Genomic DNA, 27527 nt, shown 5'->3' on the forward strand with positions numbered 1-27527 from the left:
CAACAAAAGTGAGTACACCCCTAAGAGACTACACCCCTAAATGTCCAAATTGAGCACTGCTTGTCATTTTCCCTTCAAAATGTCATGTGACTCGTTAGTGTTACTAGGTCTCAGGTGTGCATAGGGAGCAGGTGTGTTCAATTTAGTAGTACAGCTCTCACACTCATACTGGTCACTGAAAGTTCCAACATGGCACCTCATGGCAAAGAACTCTCTGAGGATCTTAAAAGACGAATTGTTGTGCTACATGAAGATGGCCAAGGCTACAAGAAGATTGCCAACACCCTGAAACTAAGCTGCAGCACAGTGGCCAAGATCATCCAGTGTTTTAAAAGAGCAGGGTCCACTCAGAACAGACCTTGCGTTGGTCGTCCAAAGAAGCTGAGTGCACGTGCTCAGCGTCACATCCAACTGCTGTCTTTGAAAGATAGGCGCAGGAGTGCTGTCAGCATTGCTGCAGAGATTGAAAAGGTGGGGGGTCAGCCTGTCAGTGCTCAGACCATACGCCGCACACTACATCAAATTGGTCTGCATGGCCGTCACCCCAGAAGGAAGCCTCTTCTGAAGTCTCTACACAAGAAAGCCTGCAAACAGTTTGCTGAAGACATGTCAACAAAGGACATGGATTACTGAAACCATGTCCTATGGTCTGATGAGACCAAGATTAATTTGTTTGGTTCAGATGGTCTCAAGCATGTGTGGCGGCAATCAGGTGAGAAGTACAAAGATAAGTGTGTCATGCCTACAGTCAAGCATGGTGGTGGGAATGCCATGGTCTGGGGCTGCATGAGTGCAGCAGGTGTTGGGGAGTTACATTTCATTGACGGACACATGAACTCCAATATGTACTGTGAAATACTGAAGCAGAGCATGATCCCCTCCCTCCGGAAACTGGGTCGCAGGGCAGTGTTCCAGCATGATAATGACCCCAAACACACCTCTAAGACGACCACTGCTTTATTGAAGAGGCTGAGGGTAAAGGTGATGGACTGGCCAAGCATGTCTCCAGACCTGAACCCAATAGAACATCTTTGAGGCATCCTCAAGCGGAAGGTGGAGGAGCGCAAAGTCTCGAATATCCGCCAGCTCCGTGATGTCGTCATGGAGGAGTGGAAAAGCATTCCAGTGGCAACCTGTGAAGCTCTGGTAAACTCCATGCCCAGGAGAGTTAAGGCAGTTCTGGGAAATAATGGTGGCCACACAAAATAGACACTTCAGGAACTTTCACTAAGGGATGTATTCACTTTTGTTGCCGGTGGTTTAGACATTAATGGCTGTATATTGAGTGATTTTGAGGGAAGAATAAATTTACACTGTTATATAAGCTGCACACAGACTACTTTTCATTGTGTCAGTGTCATTTTGTCAGTGTTGTCCCATGAAAAGATATACTTAAATATCTGCAGAAATGTGAGGGGTGTACTCACTTTTGTGATACACTATATATATATATAAAATATGGATTTACCAGGACTGCTGCAAAGTGAAGATTGCACAGGGGATGTGGACTGAGGTGGGGAGGTGGAGGATGCTTCACTCTACACCATCATCCTGTTCACCCACGCCCAAGTTCAGAACCTGATGCAGAAGATAGATGTTTATATATACAGTGGGGGAAATAAGTATTTGATCCCCTGCTGATTTTGTAAGTTTACCCCCTTACAAAGACTTAAAACAGTCTATAATTTTGTAACAGTCTATAATATTATTTTAACAGAGACAGAATATCAACAAAAATTCCAGAAAAAAAAACATTAAATAAAAGTTATAAATTAATTTGTATTTAATTAAGGGAAATAAGTATTTGATCCCCTACCAACCTCCCCAGATCATTGACAAGCTCCTCCCGTGTAATTCTGGGCTGACCTCACCTTTCTCAGAATCATTCTTACCCTACGAGGTGAGATCTTGCATGGAGCTCCAGAGCAAGGGCGATCGACTATGATCTTGTATTTCTTCCATTTTCGAATTATAGTGCCAACAGTGGTCTCTTTCTCACCAAACTTCTTGCTGATGGTCTTGTAGCCCATTCCAGCCTTGTGCAGGTCTAGAATCTTGTCCCTGACGTCCTTTGATAGCTCTTTGGTCTTGCACATGGTGGTCGAGAGATTTCAACGGAAGAAACTGATTCTGTGACAGGAGTCATTTATACAGGGACAGGACTAATTTGTGTGCCTCATGGGCACATAACCGGTCTGTGGGGGTCAGAATTCTTGCTGGTTGGTAGGGGATCAAATACTTATTTCCCTTAATTAAATACAAATTAATTTATAACTTTTATTTAATGTTTTTTATCTGGATTTTTTGTTGATATTCTGTCTCTCTCTGTTAAAATAAACCTTCCATAAAAATTATAGACTGTTCAAGTCTTTGTAAGGGGGTAAACTTACAAAATCAGCAGGGGATTAATATATAGTATATATAGTATATATAGTATATATGCAAAATTCAAGTATAAATTTTGTTTGTGTACGTTCCCATTACTTTGTTATATATATATATATATATATATATATATATATATATATATATATATATATATATATATATATATACAGTGTATCACAAAAGTGAGTACACCCCTCACATTTCTGCAGATATTTAAGTATATCTTTTCATGGGACAACACTGACAAAATGAAAATTTGACACAATGAAAAGTAGTCTGTGTGCAGCTTATATAACAGTGTAAATTTATTCTTCCCTCAAAATAACTCAATATACAGCCATTAATGTCTAAACCACCGGCAACAAAAGTGAGTACACCCCTAAGAGACTACACCCCTAAATGTCCAAATTGAGCACTGCTTGTCATTTTCCCTCCAAAATGTCATGTGATTTGTTAGTGTTACTAGGTCTCAGGTGTGCATAGGGAGCAGGTGTGTTCAATTTAGTAGTACAGCTCTCACACTCTCTCATACTGGTCACTGAAAGTTCCAACATGGCACCTCATGGCAAAGAACTCTCTGAGGATCTTAAAAGACAAATTGTTGCGCTACATGAAAATGGCCAAGGATACAAGAAGATTGCCAACACCCTGAAACTGAGCTGCAGCACAGTGGCCAAGATCATCCAGCGTTTTAAAAGAGCAGGGTCCACTCAGAACAGACCTCGCGTTGGTCGTCCAAAGAAGCTGAGTGCACGTGCTCAGCGTCACATCCAACTGCTGTCTTTGAAAGATAGGCGCAGGAGTGCTGTCAGCATTGCTGCAGAGATTGAAAAGGTGGGGGGTCAGCCTGTCAGTGCTCAGACCATACACCGCACACTACATCAAATTGGTCTGCATGGCTGTCACCCCAGAAGGAAGCCTCTTCTGAAGTCTCTACACAAGAAAGCCCGCAAACAGTTTGCTGAAGACATGTCAACAAAGGACATGGATTACTGGAACCATGTCCTATGGTCTGATGAGACCAAGATTAATTTGTTTGGTTCAGATGGTCTCAAGCATGTGTGGCGGCAATCAGGTGAGGAGTACAAAGATAAGTGTGTCATGCCTACAGTCAAGCATGGTGGTGGGAATGCCATGGTCTGGGGCTGCATGAGTGCAGCAGGTGTTGGGGAGTTACATTTCATTGAGGGACACATGAACTCCAATATGTACAGTGAAATACTGAAGCAGAGCATGATCCCCTCCCTCCGGAAACTGGGTCGCAGGGCAGTGTTCCAGCATGATAATGACCCCAAACACACCTCTAAGACGACCACTGCTTTATTGAAGAGGCTGAGGGTAAAGGTGATGGACTGGCCAAGCATGTCTCCAGACCTAAACCCAATAGAACATCTTTGGGGCATCCTCAAGCGGAAGGTGGAGGAGCGCAAAGTCTCGAATATCCGCCAGCTCCGTGATGTCGTCATGGAGGAGTGGGAAAGCATTCCAGTGGCAACCTGTGAAGCTCTGGTAAACTCCATGCCCAGGAGAGTTAAGGCAGTTCTGGGAAATAATGGTGGCCACACAAAATATTGACACTTCAGGAACTTTCACTAAGGGGTGTACTCACTTTTGTTGCCGGTGGTTTAGACATTAATGGCTGTATATTGAGTTATTTTGAGGAAAGAATAAATTTACACTGTTATATAAGCTGCACACAGACTACTTTTCATTGTGTCAAAGTGTCATTTTGTCAGTGTTGTCCCATGAAAAGATATACTTAAATATCTGCAGAAATGTGAGGGGTGTACTCACTTTTGTGATACACTGTATATACACACACACACATATACTGTAGATAGAAACTTGATATATATATATATATATATAAAATGAAACTCGATGACAATGAAACTCTACCTGAGGGGGGCGCAAGTCAGTTGAGAGGCGTCCTCAGTCAGCGGTGAAGGGTCAAACCAGTATAGACGACGCAGTAATCGGACACGACTAGAATGGGGGGGGAAATGGGGAAAAATAGATAATAATAATAAAAACACTCAATCCTGCAGTGCTGATGGACCTTCTGTACATCAGTACTGAAGTTATGAGATTGGAAAGTCCATCAGGTTACTGGTACCATCTGTATTAATCTGGTAGACTAGAGTACTGAGCACCTGGTACATGTGAGTTAGTTGGCATGCTGTTTACTATCTGAATGTAATGAAGAGGCTTAAAGAAGTTTAAAGCTACTGGAGATGTTGAGATTCCTGGAGGAGAACATGAACAGGATTATTCGAGTGGCCAGAGAATCTCCAAGGATCTTTGCTGGGAAATTACAGACGTTAGTGAGGTCTCGAGGTTAGAGTCTCTGCTTACATAACCGGTATTTGTTTAGAGGACTGGCTGAAGAAAAACTCTTCTGTATGATTCTCACCCTGGAACTTTCCAACGGACCTTGTTGTGTGGTCAGAACAGGCCAAAATAGACACAAAACAGTAAAGGTCCCTGCAGTGGGGGTACATACAGTGGGGCCAAAAAGTAGCCAAGTCAGCCACTGATTGTGCAAGTTCTCCTACTTAGAAAGATGAGAGAGGTCTGTAATTTTCATCATAGGTACACTTCAACTATGAGAGACAAAATGAGAAAATAAAATCCAGGAAATCACATTGTAGGATTTTTAAAGAATTTATTTGTAAATTATGGTTGAAAATAAGTATTTGGTCACCCACAAACAAGCAAGATTTCTGGCTTTCACAGACCTGTAACTTCTTTAAGAAGCTCTTCTGTCTTCCACTCGTTACCTGTATTAATGGCACCTGTTTGACCTTGTTATCTGTATAAAAGACACCTGTCCACAGCCTCAAACAGTCAGACTTCAAACTCAACCATGGCCAAGACCAAAGAACTGTCGAAGGACACCAGGAAGAAAATTGTAGACCTGCACCAGGCTGGGAAGAGTGAATCTACAATAGGCAAGCAGGTTGGTGTGAATAAATCAACTGTGGGAGCAATTGTAAGAAAATGGAAGACATACAAGACCATTAATAATCTCCCTCGATCTGGGGCCCCACGCAAGCTCTCATCCCGTGGGGTCAAAATGATCATGAGAACAGTGAGCAAAAATCCCAGAACTACACAGAGGGACCTGATGAATTACCTGCAGAGAGCTGGGACCAAAGTAACAAAGGCTACCATCAGTAACACACTACGCTGAGAGGGACTCAAATCCTGCAGTGCCAGGCGTGTCCCCCTGCTTAAGCCAGTACATGTCCAGGCCCGTCTGAAGTTTGCCAGAGAGCATATGGATGATCCAGAAGAGGATTGGGAGAATATCATGTGGTCAGATGAAACCAAAATGGAACTTTTTGGTAAAAACTCAACTTGTCGTGTTTGGAGGAAAAAGAATGCTGAGTTGCATCCCAAGATCACCATACCTACTGTGAAGCATGGGGGTGGAAACATCATGCTTTGGGGCTGTTTTTCTGCAAAGGCGACAGGACGACTGATCTGTGTTAAGGGAAGAATGAACAGGGCCATGTATCGTGAGATTTTAAGTCAAAACCTCCTTCCATCAGTGAGAGCATTGAAGATGGATTGTGGCTGGGTCTTCCAGCATGACAATGATCCCAAACACACCGCTCGGGCAATGAAGGAGTGGCTCCGTAAAAAGCATTTCAAGGTCCTGAAGTGGCCTAGCCAGTCTCCAGACCTCAACCCCATAGAAAATTTGTGGAGGGAGTTGAAAGTCCGTGTTGCCCAGCGACAGCCCCAAAACATCACTACTCTAGAGGAGATCTGCATGGAGGAATGGGCCAAAATACCAGCTACAGTGTGTGCAAACCTGGTAAAGACTTACAGAAAGCATTTGACCTCTGTCATTGCCAACAAAGGTTATGTTACAAAGTATTGAGTTGAACTTTTGTTATTGACCAAATACTTATTTTCCACCATAATTTACAAATAAATTCTTTAAAAAATCCTACAATGTGATTTCCTGGATTTTATTTTCTTATTTTGTCTCTCATAGTTGGTGTACCTATGATGAAAATTACAGACCTCTCTCATCTTTCTAAGTAGGAGAACTTGCACAATCAGTGGCTGACTAAATACTTTTTGGCCCCACTGTACATTCATGGTCTGTTCATCCATCTGAAGTACGTACATCAGTGTGGAGTTCATCCAGATGTAGTTCATCTGAGTAAGTCTGTACTGAGTCTAAAACAAATAGATCATCTAAAGTTATACTGAGTATTTTACCATTTAAATGTAGTTATACATAAGAAATGAATCAGCTGCATTTTGTCCCTAAAATATCAGGGTTCTGAATTAGTAAGCTTGTCTAATAGGTGCTTTTTTATTTAATGACAAAAAAAGCTGTTTGCATGTATAAATAAATAAAGCTTTTTGTTGTTAAATACACTTATTAGAAAACTGTTTTATTACTTTAACGATCATTTTAATAAAATGTTGGTTTTGTATTAAGCTATATAATATGTACATGTGTGTGGGTACTTGTGTGTGTGATCATACTGTTTTCTTTAGTGAACACACCGTTTATACTTTCGTTACCTTCAAGATGAGTCTGGATCGCTTCATCCTCCATCATTTTCCTCCACTGCTGATCGGTGAAGCTGTTATAGAAATAATAAACTCCTGCGGTGACAGTAGCGGCTCCGGCCACGAACAGCAGGGGTGCAAGTTCACCTCCCTCAGTCCAGCGGAGAGATTCCACATAAACACTTCATATTTAATATAATAAATACAGTTTTAAGAGAGAGAAAGAACACAGTGAACGCTGCGGGGGGTCTCAACACAACTGATCCTTCACCCCTCTTACTCCCCGCTTTATAGAACACCTTACTGTGACGTCACAAAGCTGCTGTTTAAATGTGAGCTCCTGAGTTTTAACTGTAATGCAGATCAGATGTTCCTAACTTACCACTACTAGAGTTATCTGCTGACTTTACTCAACTTCTGCTCATAGGTTTGCTTGATTTTCATTTGTTTTGACCTTTTATATGATTACTACTACTACTTTGATATCAAGTTTCATCATGTCACAAATTGTAATGCCAGCTTTTATTGCCATTATTCAAAGATATTATGTAACTCTGAAGTAATTTCATTATGTTCATCGTACCATAGTTAAGTATGAAAATCTAACTTGCTTTATAAAAATGTTAAGTGTACATCTATTAATACAAACATAATACTAAAATAAATGTACAAATTCATATTTGCAAAGACAAAAACGCAGTCAGACATTTTGGACTAAAATTGCTTTACTGACTTTGTTTTGTAAAACTTGAAGAACTTGCACAAACTTTACCATGAACAGAGAACTCAGTTCCCATAAACCAGTTTCACATCAAAACAAATACTGAACACTGTAAACCCTGCAGCAGTGTATTCAAACACATGCACAACGCAAACCCCTGTAGTGTCTCTGGTGAACCTTCTAATACCGTAGCGTAGCGCTGCCACCACCTTTGTTAACCCAGGAAGGTCTGGTAAATCACGATAATAACCAGGCGAATATATGGAATTATTCACACATTAGAAAACTTTATTAAGCCGATAAAAACAGCATACTGGCTTACGCCCAGAGATAAAAATGGAGTAAGACGACAACCATACGACACTAGACTTCACACTCGGACATCACAGTGAGCATACAATTCATTTCAGAACACACATGAGTCATTCTATAATTTGGGGTACATTCCATGTCCAGTGATAATAATTATATTTATTCTAACAATTTTCTTAAAAAATTTCATATTTTACCTATTAATGGAAAACATGTTGTAATATCACAAAAACATTATGTGCATCCTATGCTTCATTTAGCTTGAAATTTGTCATGATGTTCCTAAATGAACAGTTTTTGCTGTGTCTGTTTTTTAAGTTGAGGGGGCCTTGGTTTCAAAATAATGAATAAAATTATTAAGCGCATCAACATCTTTTTTTAAATTTATTTCAATAGTTTAAATACTAAAGAAAAATAATATTTTATATTTTAAATTTCTCTTTTAAATAATTTAAATATATTTATTTATTATTGTCCGCAAAAGTTCTGTCAACTATGTTACTAACAGAACTCCACTCAGCAACTCAAAAATGGTTTGTTCTAAAACTATGTGACCAGCATTACATGATATCATTGTTCTCTGTGGAGGGTATATTAAACACACTGTGGTGAATGTTCTCTTATTTTTTTACAATATTTTATCTATAATATAACATTGTCAATGAGTATATTAATTGACCGTCAACTATGTTACATACATTGTTATGGTTACAATTTGTTTAATAATTTTAATTCAAATGTATGTTCAAATTAGACATTATTCTGTTCAAGAAATGACATGTGGTCAGCCAGGCAAGGTCTACCACTGAAGTTATGGGTCAAAATAGGGAAATTGTCAACTATGTTACCTGTCAACTAAGTTACCTAGTAGTCTACATCTACTTGCCCTTTTAAATAAAATAAAAAATAATTATGTTTAAGCTTTGCAACTAGTGGATATGTTACACTAAAGGAATATATTAACTTGAACCACTGATTGTTCTATTGAGAGAGAACAATTTTTTTGTACTTTTTTGGAGATGTGAAATGTACCCCAAATTATAGAATGACCCACATATTAAAATAACACACTATCAGATCACTCATTTGCATACGGCAAGGGCAAAACATATAACACACTCTTAAGTGCACACAAACTTCATTGTACAGTCTAGCATTTCATGACTGGTAATATATTTACGAGGAAGTTATCTAAAAGGATCTATTGGGCACCGCTAATACAATTATAAAAGCTATGGGTATAAAAGAGATTAGTATGGACTATATTAAACGTATTGCACTTACCTGAGGTATATTCGCTATTAAACTAATCTACTCAGTTCATGATCATTAAGGAGATACAGAGTAATTAAACGCTAAAACTACACAAACCCCCGCTAATCATATCACTAAAAAGGAGCAGACTGACCCGATATCTGGATTCTTAAGAGTTCTGAAGCCTTGGCATTACAACCGCGACCAGCCTCAACACAGCGTCTCACGTGGTCCGGGAATCTCCCTGTGCCACCAACTCGCTCCGAGCAAGAGTTCTTCACCAGCGTCTCACAGTCTTTTCTTCTAACAGTTCTCGCTGACCCGTCGTCGACACTGCGAATCCTCCTTCATCCAGCTCCGGCACTTTCAATCAGTCTTTTAGTCGGCCGACATACCGCTCCAAACAAAGGCCCCTCACACAAAGAGTCCGATTTTTTATAGTGTCCGTGTTGCTCACCTTCAATCAGCCCAGGTTCCGCCCCCACCGTTCTACTCAGTCTCTTTTCATTTAATCAGTTCATTACACATACTGTATACTGAATAGTGCACTAGTGTATACTGTATACTTTATTCTGCACCAGTATATACTTTATACTACATACAGCAACAATACATACTGTATACTGAATAGTGCACTAGTGTATACTGTATACTTTATTCTGCACCAGTATATACTGTACACTACATACAGCAACAATACATACTGTATACTGAATAGTGCACTAGTGTATACTGTATACTTCATTCTGCACCAGTATATACTGTACACTACATACAGCAACAATACATACTGTATACTGAATAGTGCACTAGTGTATACTGTATACTTTATTCTGCACCAGTATATACTGTACACTACATACAGCAACAATACATACTGTATACTGAATAGTGCACTAGTGTATACTGTATACTTTATTCTGCACCAGTATATACTGTACACTACATACAGCAACAATACATACTGTATACTGAATAGTGCACTAGTGTATACTGTATACTTTATTCTGCACCAGTATATACTGTATACTACATACAGCAACAATACATACTGTATACTGAATAGTGCACTAGTGTATACTGTATACTACATTCTGCACCAGTATATACTGTATACTACATACAGCAACAATACATACTGTATACTAAATAGTGCACTAGTGTATACTGTATACTTTATTCTGCACCAGTATATACTGTATACTACATACAGCAACAATACATACTGTATACTGAATAGTGCACTAGTGTATACTGTATACTACATTCTGCACCAGTATATACTGTATACTACATACAGCAACAATACATACTGTATACTAAATAGTGCACTAGTGTATACTGTATACTTTATTCTGCACCAGTATATACTGTACACTACATACAGCAACAATACATACTGTATACTGAATAGTGCACTAGTGTATACTGTATACTTTATTCTGCACCAGTATATACTGTATACTACATACAGCAACAATACATACTGTATACTGAATAGTGCACTAGTGTATACTGTATACTTTATTCTGCACCAGTATATACTGTATACTACATACAGCAACAATACATACTGTATACTGAATAGTGCACCAGTATATACTGTATACTACATTCTGCACCAGTATATACTGTATACTACATACAGCAACAATACATACTGTATACTGAATAGTGCACTAGTGTATACTGTATACTTTATTCTGCACCAGTATATACTGTATACTACATACAGCAACAATACATACTGTATACTGAATAGTGCACCAGTATATACTGTATACTACATTCTGCACCAGTATATACTGTATACTACATACAGCAACAATACATACTGTATACTAAATAGTGCACTAGTGTATACTGTATACTTTATTCTGCACCAGTATATACTGTACACTACATACAGCAACAATACATACTGTATACTGAATAGTGCACTAGTGTATACTGTATACTTTATTCTGCACCAGTATATACTGTATACTACATACAGCAACAATACATACTGTATACTGAATAGTGCACTAGTGTATACTGTATACTTTATTCTGCACCAGTATATACTGTATACTACATACAGCAACAATACATACTGTATACTGAATAGTGCACCAGTATATACTGTATACTACATTCTGCACCAGTATATACTGTATACTACATACAGCAACAATACATACTGTATACTGAATAGTGCACTAGTGTATACTGTATACTTTATTCTGCACCAGTATATACTGTATACTACATACAGCAACAATACATACTGTATACTGAATAGTGCACCAGTATATACTGTATACTACATTCTGCACCAGTATATACTGTATACTACATACAGCAACAATACATACTGTATACTGAATAGTGCACTAGTGTATACTGTATACTTTATTCTGCACCAGTATATACTGTATACTACATACAGCAACAATACATACTGTATACTGAATAGTGCACTAGTGTATACTGTATACTTTGTTCTGCACCAGTATATACTGTATACTACATACAGCAAAAATACATACTGTATACTGAATAGTGCACCAGTATATACCGTATATACAGTATATACAGCAACAATACATACTATATACTGAATAGTGCACCAGTATATACCGTACACTACATACAGCAACAGTAAATACTGTATACTGAATAGTGCACCAGTATAACCTAAACATAAAAAAATTAAATTATTAAATTATCTAGGGGCATTTTGGCACCTACACTTATCTGTCACTTATCTAATCTTCTTCTTGCATTCATCCTCCATTCATCTAACAGCGCAGCCCTACATTACAGTAGATCAGATGGGTTCTACCATCTGAGGGAATTCTCCCCTCCCAAATGTTTAAGTTGGTTTGGCCCACGAGGCGTCTTTTCTGGAGCCGGTAAAAGTAAATAAAGCAACAGAATATCGCAACCATCAGTCGGTGGTGATGGAGGGCAGGGAGAGGCCAGGTGAAGCCGAAAAGGCCAGGTTAAAAAAAATAAATCTGCCAAACGAACAGACCTGTTTTCCAGAGGACAGACCCCAGTTGCAGCCGGTAAAGAGAGATATGGAAATAATTTTGTACTGTCACTGTAAGGCTATTGCGCAACATTTGCAATGTCAACTTAGCGTAATTTATTTTGTAGAACCCGATACACACCATTAATGACAAATATCCAGCTTCAAGCTGAAAATAATAAACATAATTTGAAGTGTAATGTATTAAATAGCCTAACTCATTAATGGAATGATTTTATTTCGACGCTACTGTACTGATGATCCTGAGGAGGGTAGAGGATAGTCTAACAGTTATTTAAACTAAGATAGTTATCTGTAATGTAAAATATAACATAGAGAATATACATGATATATGTTAAATTGTTTAGACATTCAGAAAGATGTCAGCACGATAGCCTAATTTATATTAGCCTAAAGCCTAAATCAATTTTACACCATCATAATATAGGCTAAATTGTTTAAAAAAAAAATAAATAAAATAGAAAAACTTCAAGCATGTTATGTTATTCAGCAGAATAGGCTAACCCTTAATGAAATTGGGCATGAAACTCCCGGGCTGAAGAAGGGGCCCACTCCGGCCCTGGTGAAGTTCAACATGTTGTACAGACATCGTCTCACCTAGTGGTGCTAGAAATAAATCACAGCTTGTTACTTGGGTACAGATTTTATAATATATAAAAATTAAAGAGTGTTTATGACTTTTCTGTCCCAAGTGTTTTTGTAACGTGTTGTAGACCTGCAGTGGCGACTGTTTTTGGTATACAGGAAAGAAAAGGCCGAAAGTAGGTGATAAAGTGTTATTTGGCAACCCAGCACTGTGTAAATATTGGACAGAACACATGATGGGTTATTTTAACTTGTTGGGTTGTGCAGTTTAACCATTGTGCTGAGCTGTGAGGTTCTTTTTTACCATGGATCAACTATGTAACTTTACTTTATTTAAATGAGAGGTTTACATTGCTGTGTTCAGGATTTCCTCTTAAGTGATATTTAATGTTAATAGATGTTCTGATCTAAAAGATGCTGCTGCCTTTGACCTTTAAAACTGAGAAGTGATTTGTGAGATAATTAAAATAAGTGAAATGTTTATTTTGTACTTTGGTTTTTTATTATTTGTACAAACATTTGTTTTATGCAACTTTAAACCTGTAATAAAAGATGAAAAATTTAAATGTGTCTTTATTTTCTTTAACTGAGCTAAAGCTTTTAACAGGGACAAAAATGACAGTTTGTGTAGCAGGGCTGGACACGTAAAGTAAAATGTTATACTGATTATTAGCATGAAATAAACATTAGCAAGTCACGTGACTCGTGTGTATCGTCATGTGAAAGAGCTGCGCGTGTGTCTCTGTGGCGCAATCGGTTAGCGCGTTCGGCTGTTAACCGAAAGGTTGGTGGTTCGAGTCCACCCAGGGACGAGTGTCTTTTATCAACCTGCCTGTTGATCAAACAGATATGAGACACAACAACAATGTGTAGTCCCACAGAATAGTGGAAATAAGTAACTGAAAACATCCAGTAAACAACAGTCCAAATAGCCACCTGATAAGTCACTGGAGGCTGTCCTGGTTTCTGTAGATGTTAAATGAAGATACTCGCCCAACGTGGGGCTCGAACCCACGACCCTGAGATTAAGAGTCTCATGCTCTACCGACTGAGCTAGCCGGGCTTAAGCAGCAGGTCAGCTTAAGCTCATCGGTCAGATCATCAGAGAGATGTAGGTTTAATTCACTAACATCACGACCAGATTAAGAACTAATTCACAGTTTACAAACAAACACAATTCAGAACAAGTAACAGAAACAGACACAGACTTACTGTCACTTTTAAACACAATTACTGATCCCGCTCCATTATGCTTTACACCTCAGTGTATATTATCTGGAAACAGATGCTCTTCATATAGAAATATGTTTTACATTTGCTTGATGGTAATAACTCTTAGTGAAATCTTAATGAACAATTAAAACATCAATTCAGGTTGTTTTTAGTTCAACTGAAAAAATATTAACATTAGCTCAACTTCCTAAAACCCAGAATCTACATGTATAAATCCTACATTCATTCCACAAAGTTCACAAACTACATGATTTAATGAGTGAAAACTTGATGTTTGGAGCCTCTCTGGTGTGCAGGCTGGTACTGTGTATCAGCACTACTTACTGTGTGCAGGACCTGAGTCGTATCTGCTCCACTCACTGGTTGGTGACATTAAACTCAGTCAAGAACTTTAAGAAATATATAGTTTAGATAGTTCACACATATAAGAACCCACAAAACCTCTTAGATGTGTATTAAGAAAGTCTGTTTCAGCTGTTGAATTGGGTCAGTGTAGAATTATGTATAAAGATCTAAAGAGAGAATAGCTGTACTGGCTGGTTAGCTCAGTTGGTTAGAGTGTGGTGCTAATAAAGCCAAGGTTGTGGGTTCGATCCCCGTACGGGCCACACCCACTTTTGGACTTAAACTAACAAACAAGTGATCCTTCTCTAACTAGCAGGTACTACCCAGACAGCACAAATACGTCGCTGCTACGTCGCTGCTCCCTACTTAGAATGGTTGGCGTTACATAGTATTTATGTCGTTTGCACATTGGCACTACGTAGCTTTGATGAAAATGCGCCCTTAAAACGACGCTGATCTGGTGTATCCGCGACGTATTTTCCGACATACCTACGTCCAGCTTCCCCTTCTACGACTTTCATCCGATGTCTCCGCGATGTATTTTCCAAACTCCCTTTCGGCGACATGAATTCTGTACTACTTCTATCACAGTCTTGTTTTATTGTTTTATTTTTATTTTGTGTTTTGTCTTTTAGCAAAACTGAGTTCAAATTATGAAAGGTTTAACAATAAACTTTTATTAGGAATTAAAAATTTTAAAAAATTGCAAAATTATGTAAAACATTTGATATAAAATGTTTCTTATTTTAACATACACATATAAATATATAATAACTTACATACTACTAAGTTAGCCTTAACTTTTAAAAAACAGAACATATTTACAAGTATTTATATATACATAAACTATTATATATATAAAACATAAAATAAATGTAAAAACTATCGCTGCCTTTTTCTGAGCCTGTCACTGGAAAGGCGAAGCCACTCTTTAATTATCTTCTCAGCTTCAGCCTCATTTGGAGTGGGGAGCAGCGGGTTTCTCATTGCTGATACTGAAAAAAAAATCGGATTACAAAAAGAGTAGGTATATGTAGCTGTAACATTAGACATGAGTAATAGAATAAATAGTCTTGCTGTATTAAATGAAATTTTATTCATCCCAATGACTCAGTTTCTTTTTTTTTTCTCCAGTGAACAATTTAAGACAATGTACAATACAAAAATATGAAATATAACAACCCATTCAACTAATTAGCACATGGAGGGCAGTATGCAAGTGCACAGCCTTTGCAGAAATATTTCTTACACCTGCAGCACACAGTATGTGTTTTACAGTCCTTCTTTTGAGGGCAGAACTGACATCTCTTCCTCTTACTTGCCCTAGCTGGGGAAGTGGCTGTGGTAGCTGGATCCTCAGGTTGATCAGGGGCTCCTGCACTCTGAATAGCTTTCACAACTGCTGCTGAGGCTTCTGTGTGGGGGACATGCTTCCTTCTTTCAATGAGTGGAGTTACAAGTGCCTTTCCTAGCTGCTCCAGGAACACCCTCCTCTTGTTCTGCTTACGAGACATCCAGGTCGGGTTGATCTCTCTCCAAATCACAAAGGCATTGTAGGAGGAAACATCAATGATGTTGTGGAAGATGACCAGGGGCCAGCGGGCAGTCATTCTTCTGCAGCTATCTGTTCCAATCACCTTATCTAGGTTGTCCACACCTCCTTTGTTGCGGTTGTAGTCTAGGATGATGATTGACTTCCTGTCCTCACGATCGCTAATGTCACCATCTGCGTGCAGTGTGCTCAGAAGAACTACATTCTTGTTTTTCTTTGGGAGGTAGGAAACTGGAGTGGTGGTGGGCGTGAAGGCAAACTTTGAGGAGAAGACCTTTCTCTCCTTTGACGCAAGCAGTGCAGGTGGGAGCTCAGGCTTGTTCTTTCGAACTGCACCAACCATGGTGATCTTCCTCTTCAGGAGCTGCAGTCCGAGTTCATAAGAGGTGAAGAAATTGTCACATGTCACATTGTGACCCCTCAGTCCCTCTGTCACATCAAGCACAACGTTTTGTTCTGCATGCCTGCCGTGTTGGTCATATGCTGCTGAGGACCATGTTATTTTGCCATTTTTTGAAAGGAAAGTGTCTCTTTTAGCTTCAGGGTTTTCTTCTTCTTCTGAAGATGATTCATCATGCTCTGGGTTGTATTCCTCCCCATCTTCTTCTTCGGATACATGCTCCACTTCCTCTTCTGAATCAGAGTTGTCTTGCTGGACATCTGAGAAAATCAGCTCTACAGCCTCTTCAACGCTATAACGCACACTCATGGCTTCAGTACAGACAGAATTCTGGGTCCTGTTATCTGCAGCACCTTTATAACCTCTGGAAATAAACAGGTGGTCTTCTGAAGTCTGCGAGAACACCACCTGATTACTTCTGCTACTGATTGATCTGAGACACAACTAAAACATTGTAACATTCTGTGGGTTGTAAATAACTCTGTGACCTTGATTTCAACTCTATTTGCCTCACGGGTCATTTTGACCCGAAGACCACCTTTGTACCTTTTTTTGTACAGCTTACATGGAAATGTGAATAAAAGCAACATTTCACTTTTTCTATTGTTGGGGCCAATCTAGGAAAAGTCATAAAATTTCAAGGTAAAAAAATAGCATTTAGTGGATTTTTGGGGGGGTTTTAACACAGTGGCGGGTCATTTTGACCCGAGGACAACAGGAGGGTTAATGCCATTAGACTGCAATAGCTTGTCATCTTTTGATAGAGCTATGAATTTTTGGCATATTAAACAATTCCACATGAGAATGGTAAGGCATTCATCTAGGATTAAAGACTACAGCCTATACACCATATAAAGACTACTGTACTCTGTTAATCAATGGAAGATCACAAAAATATCCATCCAGCAATGATCCTGTGGTTAGAAAATGACTACTGATTATGGTCTAGTGGACTAGAAGGTGCACAAACAAGATATCTTAAGTCAATATACAGAACTAAAAATTGTTGACAAAAATGTTTATACTTACAGACAATTGTGTCTTTCAGGTGTGTGTTTTTGATGGCCGTTTTCTCTCCTCTGCCACACCAGTTCAACTGCACAGCTAGTTGAGGAGCAAACACTTTGCCACAAATCCGCCACACTGTTTTTTTAAGTGTTTGCCCCCCAACCAGTGACAGTTTTGACACCTGAAGTTGACAAAAATATTCGGTAAGTAATGTACATGCAATGTACAATATATATATATATATACTGTATATATATATATATATATAGTGTGTGTGTGTGTAAGGTACAGTAAATTACCAATTTTTGCTTGAAGATCTTGTTTTGAAGATGGACTTCAAAGTCATTCAAGGCCTGAATGCTTTCCAGTGGAAGTCCATCTTCTTCCTCTTTATCTGCTGGTGCAGGTGGCATCTTCAGGCTGCTGTTACCCAAAAAGGGGCCTCTTTGGGTAATAACAGAAGTGAGATGCTGGACCTGGAGCTGCAGTTCCCCCAGCATCTCTAAGATGGCCCTCTCTGCTGCTGGGAAGTCACATAATAATATAATGGTTATTCACACATCTTTATTAGATCAATAAATAAGACAATTAAGAATTTTATAAAATAGAATTTACTTAAACTTACGTGTGCATTGACCCGGAACTAGTCGGCCTGTAGGCAGACGGACTCTAGGTGCGTTAGCTATTAACACCAAGGACAGTATATTGGTCTACTCATAAGTATTTAAGTATAACAATAATAAGTGAGGTTAACTGTCATGTCCCTGTAAGAGTTTTTTTTTATTTATGGTACTTTTCCTCCCGCTACTGGTGTTTTAGAGTGATTTATTGTTTTCTTGTGTAATTCCAGCCTTTGTGTTGATTGGTTAGTTTGTTCACATGACATGGTCAGGTTATAGTTCATGGTGTGATCAGGAAAACCATTAGAGGTTACATGCCATGTGGTCAGCTTACAGCTCCAGTTCTTGTTTCTATCCATTCTGTTGTTTGTGCCTTGAAAAGCATCGCTTGTAAGTTACATTTATGTTTACATTTAATATAATATTAGTGTAATGCTATAAATATGTTACATTTAAGTATTTACTTCTGTATTTACATTTACATGGAAATGTTATTTGCATATACTTTGTATATGGTATTTCTAACCAGTGCTTTCCTTCTGTATTATTTCAGTTTTACAAATTGTTTCTTGAAAAACGAAGACCACAGTAAAGAACATTTAACTTTACTCCAGCTTCTGACTTTTTCTTGGCACTGTGTTAGCTATCTGTCAATTTGTGTACAGACACACACACTGAGGACAGAATATTAACCACAAATATAAAGTCACTGTAATTTGTGCAGTGCTGTTATCTTACCTGGTCCTGCTGACAGAATGTCACAGTGGCTTTCCAAACCAACACTTTGATTGTCTTCTGTCACTTAAGGAGAAAGGTAAGCACTTGGTAAGATTTAAGTTTGTCTTCTTAAACATGCTGAAGATCTATAGTGAAATTTTCTATTAAATTATTAAGAAACATTTTAGTTAATTGTAATGTTAATGACTGTAGAGAAACCTTACTTTGTTCTGTGATGGTGGACTGTCCATCTTGACTGAGCAATTGGATTTGTGACATCACTGAAAGCAAATAATTATGCATGGGTGATTAAACTTTTTATGAATTTGTAAGGTTATGTATATTTCTCTATTTGTTTTGATAAATACTTATCAAGCAGGGGGTTTCTATGAATAGCATATATGACAAATGTGATTTTACTCTGCTGTGTTGGTTCAGTGAACCAAGCATCCTGAATTCTTCCCTGATAGGACCGGGCCTTTGACATCACTGAAAAAAAGAAATAGGTATGTACTATATTCATAATTTAAATTTGTTATTCTAAGTTTGTTTTATTGTGGACTGAAATTAAAACTGCACTTCAGAACTTTTATTAGTTGGACAGGATAAAAGGAAAAAAATACTGTAAGCTCTCTTAAATCTAGTCATTTCCACAGCATGAAACATTTTTGTTCCATTGCTTAATTGAATTTATTTAAATATGTTAAACTTGTTTTATTAATTAGTAGGAGAATATCTCAGTTTCAACATTTGATATGTTTTCTTGGTACTATTTTCAATTAAAAATACAATGTAAATAATTTGCACATCATTGTATTCTGTTATTATTTATATGTTGCCCAGCATCCCAACTTTTTTGGAAAGTGTTGTAATGTTTTTATATATTTAATTTCTTCATTTTCAATGAACTTTACCTTGTCTAGATTCTGGGAAGGAGGTTTCATCCGAGTATCCCTGAACATTTGTCTGGAAGCACTCATCCTGTGACATCACTAAAAAATCATAATTTGGTAAGTACACTGTCCATTTTAAAAACCTGCTTTTTTCAATATGCGTTTATGCGTGATGTTTGAAATACTAAGCTTCTATAAATATGATGGAACTGAAAAAAAATGATTGTATTTTTCTCTGGGCATTGGTTATATTATTATAGACTAGCTTTGCACTGCTTAGTCCTGAAACAGTTTAACAAACACATTCTTAACAGTATCTAACTAATTATAGTGAATATTAACAATCTTCAGTATGAGATTTCTAATAAACGCCCAGTAATACTTGTGGAAATGTGAAATATCATAAGCTTTAAAGCCAGTGTTGTGTTTTAAAGATTTGCCAGGCTTTTCCCAGTCTTTCAAACTATATTTTATTCAGGCAATGGAATGAAAAGATTTAAGTCTTCTGAGCTATTGTGTTTCCTAAAATTTAAGGGGCCCTATAAGGTGGTATAAGTATATAAACAAGATTCAAAATGTATTTTTATTATTATTTTATCAAAATAAGGCTGAGGGTCTTTTTTTTTTTTTTTTTTTTTGGTGATGTCACAAAAATGCCAGGCGCATGTATGTATCTGTTCAGCCTTCAGCCATTTAGACCCATCTAGTCCAGCTCAAGTTGCAAATAGTCAGGTTAAAATCAGAAGTTTTGGCACTTATTGTGGTCTGGACCATTCAGGTGTGTGTAAACACAATACCAAGTAGGAAAGACATCAACAATGATCTTAGACAAAGAATTGTTCCTGCTGATTATTCTGGGAAGGGTTATAAATCCATTTCTAAATCTGAAGTTCATCGTTCTACAGTAAGAAAGATCATTTACAAGTGGAAAACATTCAAGGCAGCTTCCCAGTAGTAGACGTCCCTGCAAGTTCACCACGAGATCAGACTGTGCAATGCTCTGAGAAATTGCAAAACATCCAAGAGCTTCATCTAAGACTCTACAGGCTTCGGTTAGCATGTTAAATGTTCAATTTAATGACTGTTCAACTAAAACAAAAAGACTGAACAAGTTTGGCCTGCTGGAAGGGTTTCTGAAAGAAAATGTTCTCTCTTTAAAATGAACATGACAAAACAGATTAAGTTTGCAAAGTTGCATCTGAAATAAACCACAAGATTTCTGGAACAATGTCCTGTGGACAGACGAAACCAAAATTGAGATATTTGGCCAAAATTCACAACGGCACATCTGACAAAAAACAAACACAGCATATCAGCACAAACACCCCATACAAACTGTCAATCATGGTGGTGAAGGGGTGACGATTAGGGGTTTGTGTTACAGTCACAGGATCTGGACAGATTACAGCCGTTGAGTCGACCATGAACTCCTCTTGAAACCAAAGTATTCTAGAATTAAATTTGAGATCATTTACAAATGAATGGACACAAACCTCAGTGAACTGAAGTAATGTTGTAAAGAAGAGTGGAGTAAAATTCCTCCAGAACGATGTTAGAGACTGATAAAGTCATACAGAAAACCATTACTACAACTTATTACTAATAAATGAGATTCTACATGCTATTCATTCATGGGGTGTACTTATTTTTTCACATACTGCTTTTTCTATTTTGGTCTAGTGTTTTTATACAAATGAATGAATGAGTGTAATTTATTATGCATTGTTGTTTATCTGAGACTGTATTTATATAATTTTAAGACCTGATAAGAAATAGATGGTTTTTATTATGTCTGAATACACAAAACCATAGAATTCAAAGAGGGTGTACTTACTTTTTCACATGACTGTACATACAGTACAGACCAAAAGTTTGGACACACCTTCTCATTCAAAGATTGTTCTTTTTTTTCATGACTATGAAAATGGTAGATTCACACTGAAGGCATCAAAACTATGAATTAACACATGTGGAATTATATACTTAACAAAAAAGTGTGAAACAACTGAAAATATGTTTTATATTCTAGTAGCCACCTTTTGCTTTGATTACTGCTTTGCAGTAGAGTACATCCGTCCACCTTTTCTGTGCCGCACAAAGACACGGTGGTTGGAACCAAAGATCTCAAATTTGGACTGATCAGACCAAAGCACAGATTTTCACTGGTCTAATGTCCATTCCTTGTGTTCTTTAGCCCAAACAAGTCTCTTCTGCTTGTTGCCTGTCCTTAGCAGAGGTTTCCTAACAGCTATTTTACCATGAAGGCCTGATGCACACAGTCTCCTCTTAACCGTTGTTCTAGAGATGTGTCTGCTGCTACAACTCTGTGTGGCATTTACCTGGTCTCTAATCTGAGCTGCTGTTAACCTGCGATTTCTGAGGCTGGTGACTCGTATGAGCTTATCCTCCGCAGCAGAGGTGACTCTTGGTCTTCCTTTCCTGGGGCGGTCCTCATGTAAGCCAGTTTCTTTGTAGCGCTTGATGGTTTTTGCGACTGCACTTGGGGACACTTTCAAAATTTTCCCAATTTTTCGGACTGACTGATCTTCAGTTCTTAAAGTAATGATGGCCACTCATTTTTCTTTACTTAGCTGCTTTTTTTCTTGCCATAATACAAATTCTAACAGTCTATTCAGTAGGACTATCAGCTGTGTATCCACCTGACTTCTGCACAACACAACTGATGGTCCCAACCCCATTTATAAGGCAAGAAATACCACTTATTAAACCTGACAGGGGACACCTGAGAAGTGAAAACCATTTCAGGTGACTACCTCTTAAAGCTCATCAAGAGAATGGCAAGAGTGTGCGAAGCAGTAATCAAAGCAACAGGTGGCTACTTTGAAGAACCGAGAATATAAAACATATTTTCAGTTGTTTCACACTTTTTTGTTAAGTATATAATTCCACATGTGTTAATTCATAGTTTTGATGCCTTCAGTGTGAATCTACAATTTTCATATTCATGAAAATAAGTCATGAACTCTTTGAATGAGAAGGGTGTGTCCAAACTTTTGGTCTGTACTGTATAATGTACATAATATAGATAATGTTTATCTAATCAATATTCTTATACATTTTAGATTACCTGAGCTGTAAAGGATACGAGCTTGGTGCTGTGTCCATCCTCTGCTCACATTTGGGACCTCACTGCCTCGGATACTTTTTAGAAGTTTGGCTTTGACTGTGTATGGAGGCCACCATGATATGCCCTCATGGTACCACTCTGCTGCCACCGGGCTTGTTGTTCCCTCATCCACAAATTCAACCAGTAGGTACATTCCTATCATACAGGGATCTATCATGCTACTCATATGTCATGAAAACTATAAAAAAAAATAAACTTGATTATGAAGAAGAAAATTTAAAAAAAACTCAGTGGGGATGAAAAGGGAGGTTCTGGTAGCAAATTACTCATGAACTGGTATGCAGAAGGGGAAAAGATACAAATTTCATCTTATATGGCAAAACAAATGCCTTCTGTTGAACTTCTGAAAATTTGCAATATTCAGTGGCCCCTGAGACCTTGTCTATTAAGTAGATGCCAAGTGTGGCTGAGGAAAGAGGGTATTCGAAGAATGATTCCTGTTCGAGAAAACAGCAGTATGCAATGTAGACCTCATTTCCATGGGAGAAAATATTTTTCACTCTGGCAACTTTGTTGTTGATGTAAATAAAGCTGTTGGCTTCATCTAATCTCAATGAGAAACTCTGTGTCCTCAGTTCGCGATACTGACTGGCTGTTTGGATGGACCTGGGAAGTGGACCACATGCATGAACTTTGTATAATCCCATTCTTTTCCTATTTCGATTCAGTTTTTTGGGCCTCTCTGACAGTCTTCTAATGACCTGACTGAGTGGGAAGCCAGGTTTTCTAATTAGCTTTTTAATCTGGTGAAGGAAAGATTCAAATTTAAATGCACTGAAATTATCGAGTGCACCATGTATTTTTACATCTTGTGCCAAGTGAACAAGGTTGTGTACATTGTAAGACATGAACTTTTCCCCATAGAGCTCTTGAAAGTGTTTCACAAATAAAACCAAAATGTCATTAGCATACTCAAGATGGTCTCGGAGTAGCTGTTTGCTGGATAAAATGAACACTCCCACAAAAAGTAGAAGAAAGTTTTGGTATGCTGTTGTAATGAGTGTGCTATTTAAAAGAACAGGCCCACTGTACAACAAAAACTGCCGGAACTCAGTAGCTTTCCACCTGTCTAACTCTCTTACAGACCTTGGTTTTCGCGAGAATTCCAAGGGAACATTTTTACGGATTTGCTGAAGTCTGCTTGAAAGGTTGTCAACAGTAGAGGCAGGCAGTCTGCAGGACAAAGGACCCCGTAGCCACAACAAAAGGAGCCTGTGCATAACACCAAGGCACACAAGGTGCATATAGTCTAATGGAAAGCCTGTTACCATTTTCAGTGATGTTCTTTGCAGTGGTGTGGGACCATGATGATGTTCTTCATCTATTTGAGCCCTGAATGACTCATCTGTTCTCAGTAAAGCATCAATTTCAGGAAAAACAACTCGATTCTCAATATACTTCCCCTCTTGGGTACATTTCCCACAGCCACTATAGCCAGAGTGACCTTTTATGTTTTTCACAAAGGCACATGCCGGAGCATCACAAACTACTGTGCACAGCCTTAAGTACAGGAAATCTCCTTTGTAATTAAATCCTTTTTCCAGATTAGAAATGTCTGACACAAAATCTTCTAGGAAGGCATCCAGGGATCCTGGTTTTTGGTTGCCACAAAACAAACCTATTATGACTGGATCATGTTTTGGAAGATTTTCAATCATTCCTAGAATTGGCCAAAACTGTGTGGTGGAACTCTTGAATAAAGGTAAACCATCAATATTGACCTGGAGGTTCAGAAGGTGTGTTTCTTTTATGACATGCTTGTGTTCTTCTAAGAGATGTGTAATAGCTTCAAGCACACCAAAATGGTAATACTGTCCCCCAGCAATATCTTTGCAGGTCATTTTTGTAGAACGAACAGTTCCAAGCAATGTTCTTGCATCATGAGGGAGTTTTGGGTGGTAATCTGCCAGGATCTTTAGGAGACTGTTTAAAGCAGAATGTGTAACATTTTGCTCAACAGCCCATGATGCCAGTCTACTATGCAGAGAGGCTTGGACTTCTGAATCTGAGTCTGTGTCTGATTCTGTTTCTGTGAGTTCAAAGGCATCAAAAAATTCCTCGTTGTCCTCATTGGACAAACAGTCTTCAATTTCCTCAGTATTTTGTTCCTGCCTTTGATATGGACTCCCACAGCCCAGTTCATTTACGTAGACAGAAATTAATTGTTCATTAACTCTGGCTTTGGATTTTCTTCTTATTGTCCAATATGAGGGTGTTGTGAAAGCCAAACTGCGAATTTAAAAAGACCAAACATGAAACATAAAATAAATGTTTTAAACAGTCTTCTGTTCCATCTTGACAATGGTTACTTACTGGATGCAGATGAAAAACTTCACAGGATAATCACAGAATTGGAAATCTGTTTTAAGAGAAATATATTAATTATAACAAAAACTATAGTATTACTTATGTCATGCTCCGTTACTGTAGAACATAATTGTAGAACTTCACTATTTAAGTTATAACTCAAGTATTTCAAGAACAGAGTCATAATATTTCAAGATTAAAATAATTATTTTAAGATTAAACTTAAAATTTTGAGAATGTGAAATCACTGTGGACTACCCAACAGCATTTTATGGTAGTGTGTGAGGCACAGGGAAACATTCTACTAAAAGGCTCAGGTATTGAATCCGCAAAAGAACTGGATTCTAAAATAAATTACACATCATTTACTGATGTTTAATCACAAACCTGACCGAGGAAAGTGTTAGTAATATTATCAGAAAACCCCAATGCAGCCCTAAAGATGGTCATGTGTTTTTACTGTTAGAATTTGGATTCTGGTAGTCCAATGATGCTCTAAATATTACACATTTATTCTCAAACTATTACAACTTTAATCTCAAAATAATTATGACTTTGATCTCATTACGATTTTAAACTTTACATTTTTTGGTCACCATCATAAATATGACTTTAGTATTAAATATTTTGATAATCTTGGAGGTAGAGCTTAATCACAAAATATTATGTCTTTCTTGATATCTTTTATTTTGACCCTAACTGACCCTAAAACACTATTTCAATAAACTTCTTCAGTTTGTAAGTTTTGTTTGTTGTAATGGGATTGATGGCAGACGTGGGTGTGGTTAGACCTGTAGCCCCCCTAAAAAGTGAGAAAAAGAAAGACGTGTCTGTTATATTTAGGGTGGACAATGTGTATTTAACTGTTGTGGATAACATACTAGTCATAATTATTTTATTCACTTGGGCCAATCCATTAAATTATTCTGGAGCATTTTCTGAATGTGCAATGTGTTCCCAAAACATTTTAAATAGTCTCTAACAAAACATAAAGATTTGATTTGTTTTATCTGTGATGAACAAGTAAACGTAGATTTATTGTAAGAGGTTTTGCCCAGGTGGGATTCCACAGCGCTTCTTCAGATATAGGCGCGCATATTTTCTAAGCTCCAGCGCATCTGTTACTGATTGACCCGCTCTCCCTCACCAAAGCTCACTAAGTGTGAGTGATCTTGGCTAATCGCCTCTCTTTGTCTTCCTCCAAGTCCCTGTGTCAATCACTTCTTCTGACCCAGAGTTGTAAGCGAATCCCTGGCCAGAGCGCACTGCACATAACAATATTGCATCTCAATTTTTTTTACCCTTTTAATTAAATCACAAAATACAATATCTATTAAAATGTAAAAAATATTCGAACATTTTATATTATTTACATATTTAATTTGCATATGGGACATGAATTTAGTCCCGCCCTCAGCTCGCTGGTCCGATCGGCGTAATTTGGTGATTGGTGGTTCTGGATGTCAGTCAGATCTTTCTCTGAAAGTAGGCGCTTCTTGTCTGCAGTGAGCTGTAAACACTTAGTCCACGTGTGGGAGCAGAACGGGGGATGCTCGTGGATTTTTCCTCCTCTGTTATCAGATGAGGCGAGTCGTTCATGTTGTTGAACTTTATAAAGTAGTGGCACGTAATTAAGCTTTAAGAAATGTCGGTAATGTGTTAAGTTCTTGTTTAAATGGTAATTGTCCAGTATATGTCAGTGATATTGTGCTGAACGTGAGCAGCCCAGCTGTTTAGCCTGTTGGAGTCAGACACGTTGGACATTTAGTTTAAAGTGTGTGTTTAAACTGTGCCTAATGTTTTACTACTGAACATCTTAGAGCTTAAGAGAATTTACAGTGTTCCGTTTTGTTGGTGCTCGATGGTCAACTAATAAATCACGACTCTGAGTCGACTCAATGTTAACCACGGCACCACGCATCGCGGACCAAAGCGGGATCCACGATTCCGTTACACTTTACAATAACAACAGTAATCGGCGTAGAGGAATCGACTCCTCTGGCGATCGGTGTAGAGGAATCAACTCCTCTGAATTATATATTTCGAGAATTAATAAAATATTAAACGTTTAATAATGTTGTTCCTCTCAAACTGAAAATGAAAAATATTGTTTGGTATTTTATTTACCACAACAATCCATCTGTGTTAGCCTCAAAGCTAACTCAAGTTAACCTGGTTAATCTAAAAATATTTATTTTATTCTGATTAATATACCGGTATATTATATTGTTTTGTCACCCATTATAACATATTAATTTTTCATATCTTGTGTTTTATTTTATTTATTTCTTACCTCTAAACTCTGCTCTGGTAAACTCCTTAAAGCCAGAAATAACGAACTGAGGGTTAAAAACGGCTTTTTATACCCTCAAACTGCGCGAGACTGCTAGCGCGTGCAGTCACTTTCACACTTTCCCGCCGCCCTCCTCAGGGTGTTCAGTCTAGTAAATACAGGTCCTTCTCAAAAAATT

The 27527-nt window shown here is 37.9% G+C and overlaps 1 protein-coding gene and 2 non-coding genes across 3 annotated transcripts; 1 reads left to right on the top strand and 2 right to left on the bottom strand.

The window, feature by feature from the left end:
• The first annotated feature begins 13571 nt into the window (after nucleotides 1-13571).
• Nucleotides 13572-13645, top strand: trnan-guu (transfer RNA asparagine (anticodon GUU)). The gene has a single exon. It is a non-coding gene; the product is annotated as a tRNA-Asn (tRNA).
• A 178-nt stretch (nucleotides 13646-13823) lies between these two features.
• trnak-cuu (transfer RNA lysine (anticodon CUU)) lies at nucleotides 13824-13896 on the bottom strand. The gene has a single exon. It is a non-coding gene; the product is annotated as a tRNA-Lys (tRNA).
• Nucleotides 13897-15137: 1241 nt separating this feature from the next.
• On the bottom strand, nucleotides 15138-27407 carry LOC134305211 (uncharacterized). Its single transcript, XM_062990094.1, has 10 exons — nucleotides 27350-27407; nucleotides 22690-22884; nucleotides 19623-19700; nucleotides 19129-19197; nucleotides 18933-18989; nucleotides 18730-18792; nucleotides 17997-18053; nucleotides 17671-17894; nucleotides 17393-17552; nucleotides 15138-15406 (listed from the first exon to the last, which is right to left on the bottom strand). Exons 2-10 carry the CDS (start codon nucleotides 22880-22882, stop codon nucleotides 15294-15296), a joined length of 1014 nt encoding a protein of 337 aa, XP_062846164.1. The 5' UTR covers nucleotides 22883-22884; nucleotides 27350-27407; the 3' UTR covers nucleotides 15138-15293.
• Nucleotides 27408-27527: the final 120 nt, after the last annotated feature.

This window comes from Trichomycterus rosablanca, unplaced genomic scaffold, assembly GCF_030014385.1.
Source record: "Trichomycterus rosablanca isolate fTriRos1 unplaced genomic scaffold, fTriRos1.hap1 scaffold_129, whole genome shotgun sequence".
NCBI classification, from domain to species: domain Eukaryota; kingdom Metazoa; phylum Chordata; class Actinopteri; order Siluriformes; family Trichomycteridae; genus Trichomycterus; species Trichomycterus rosablanca.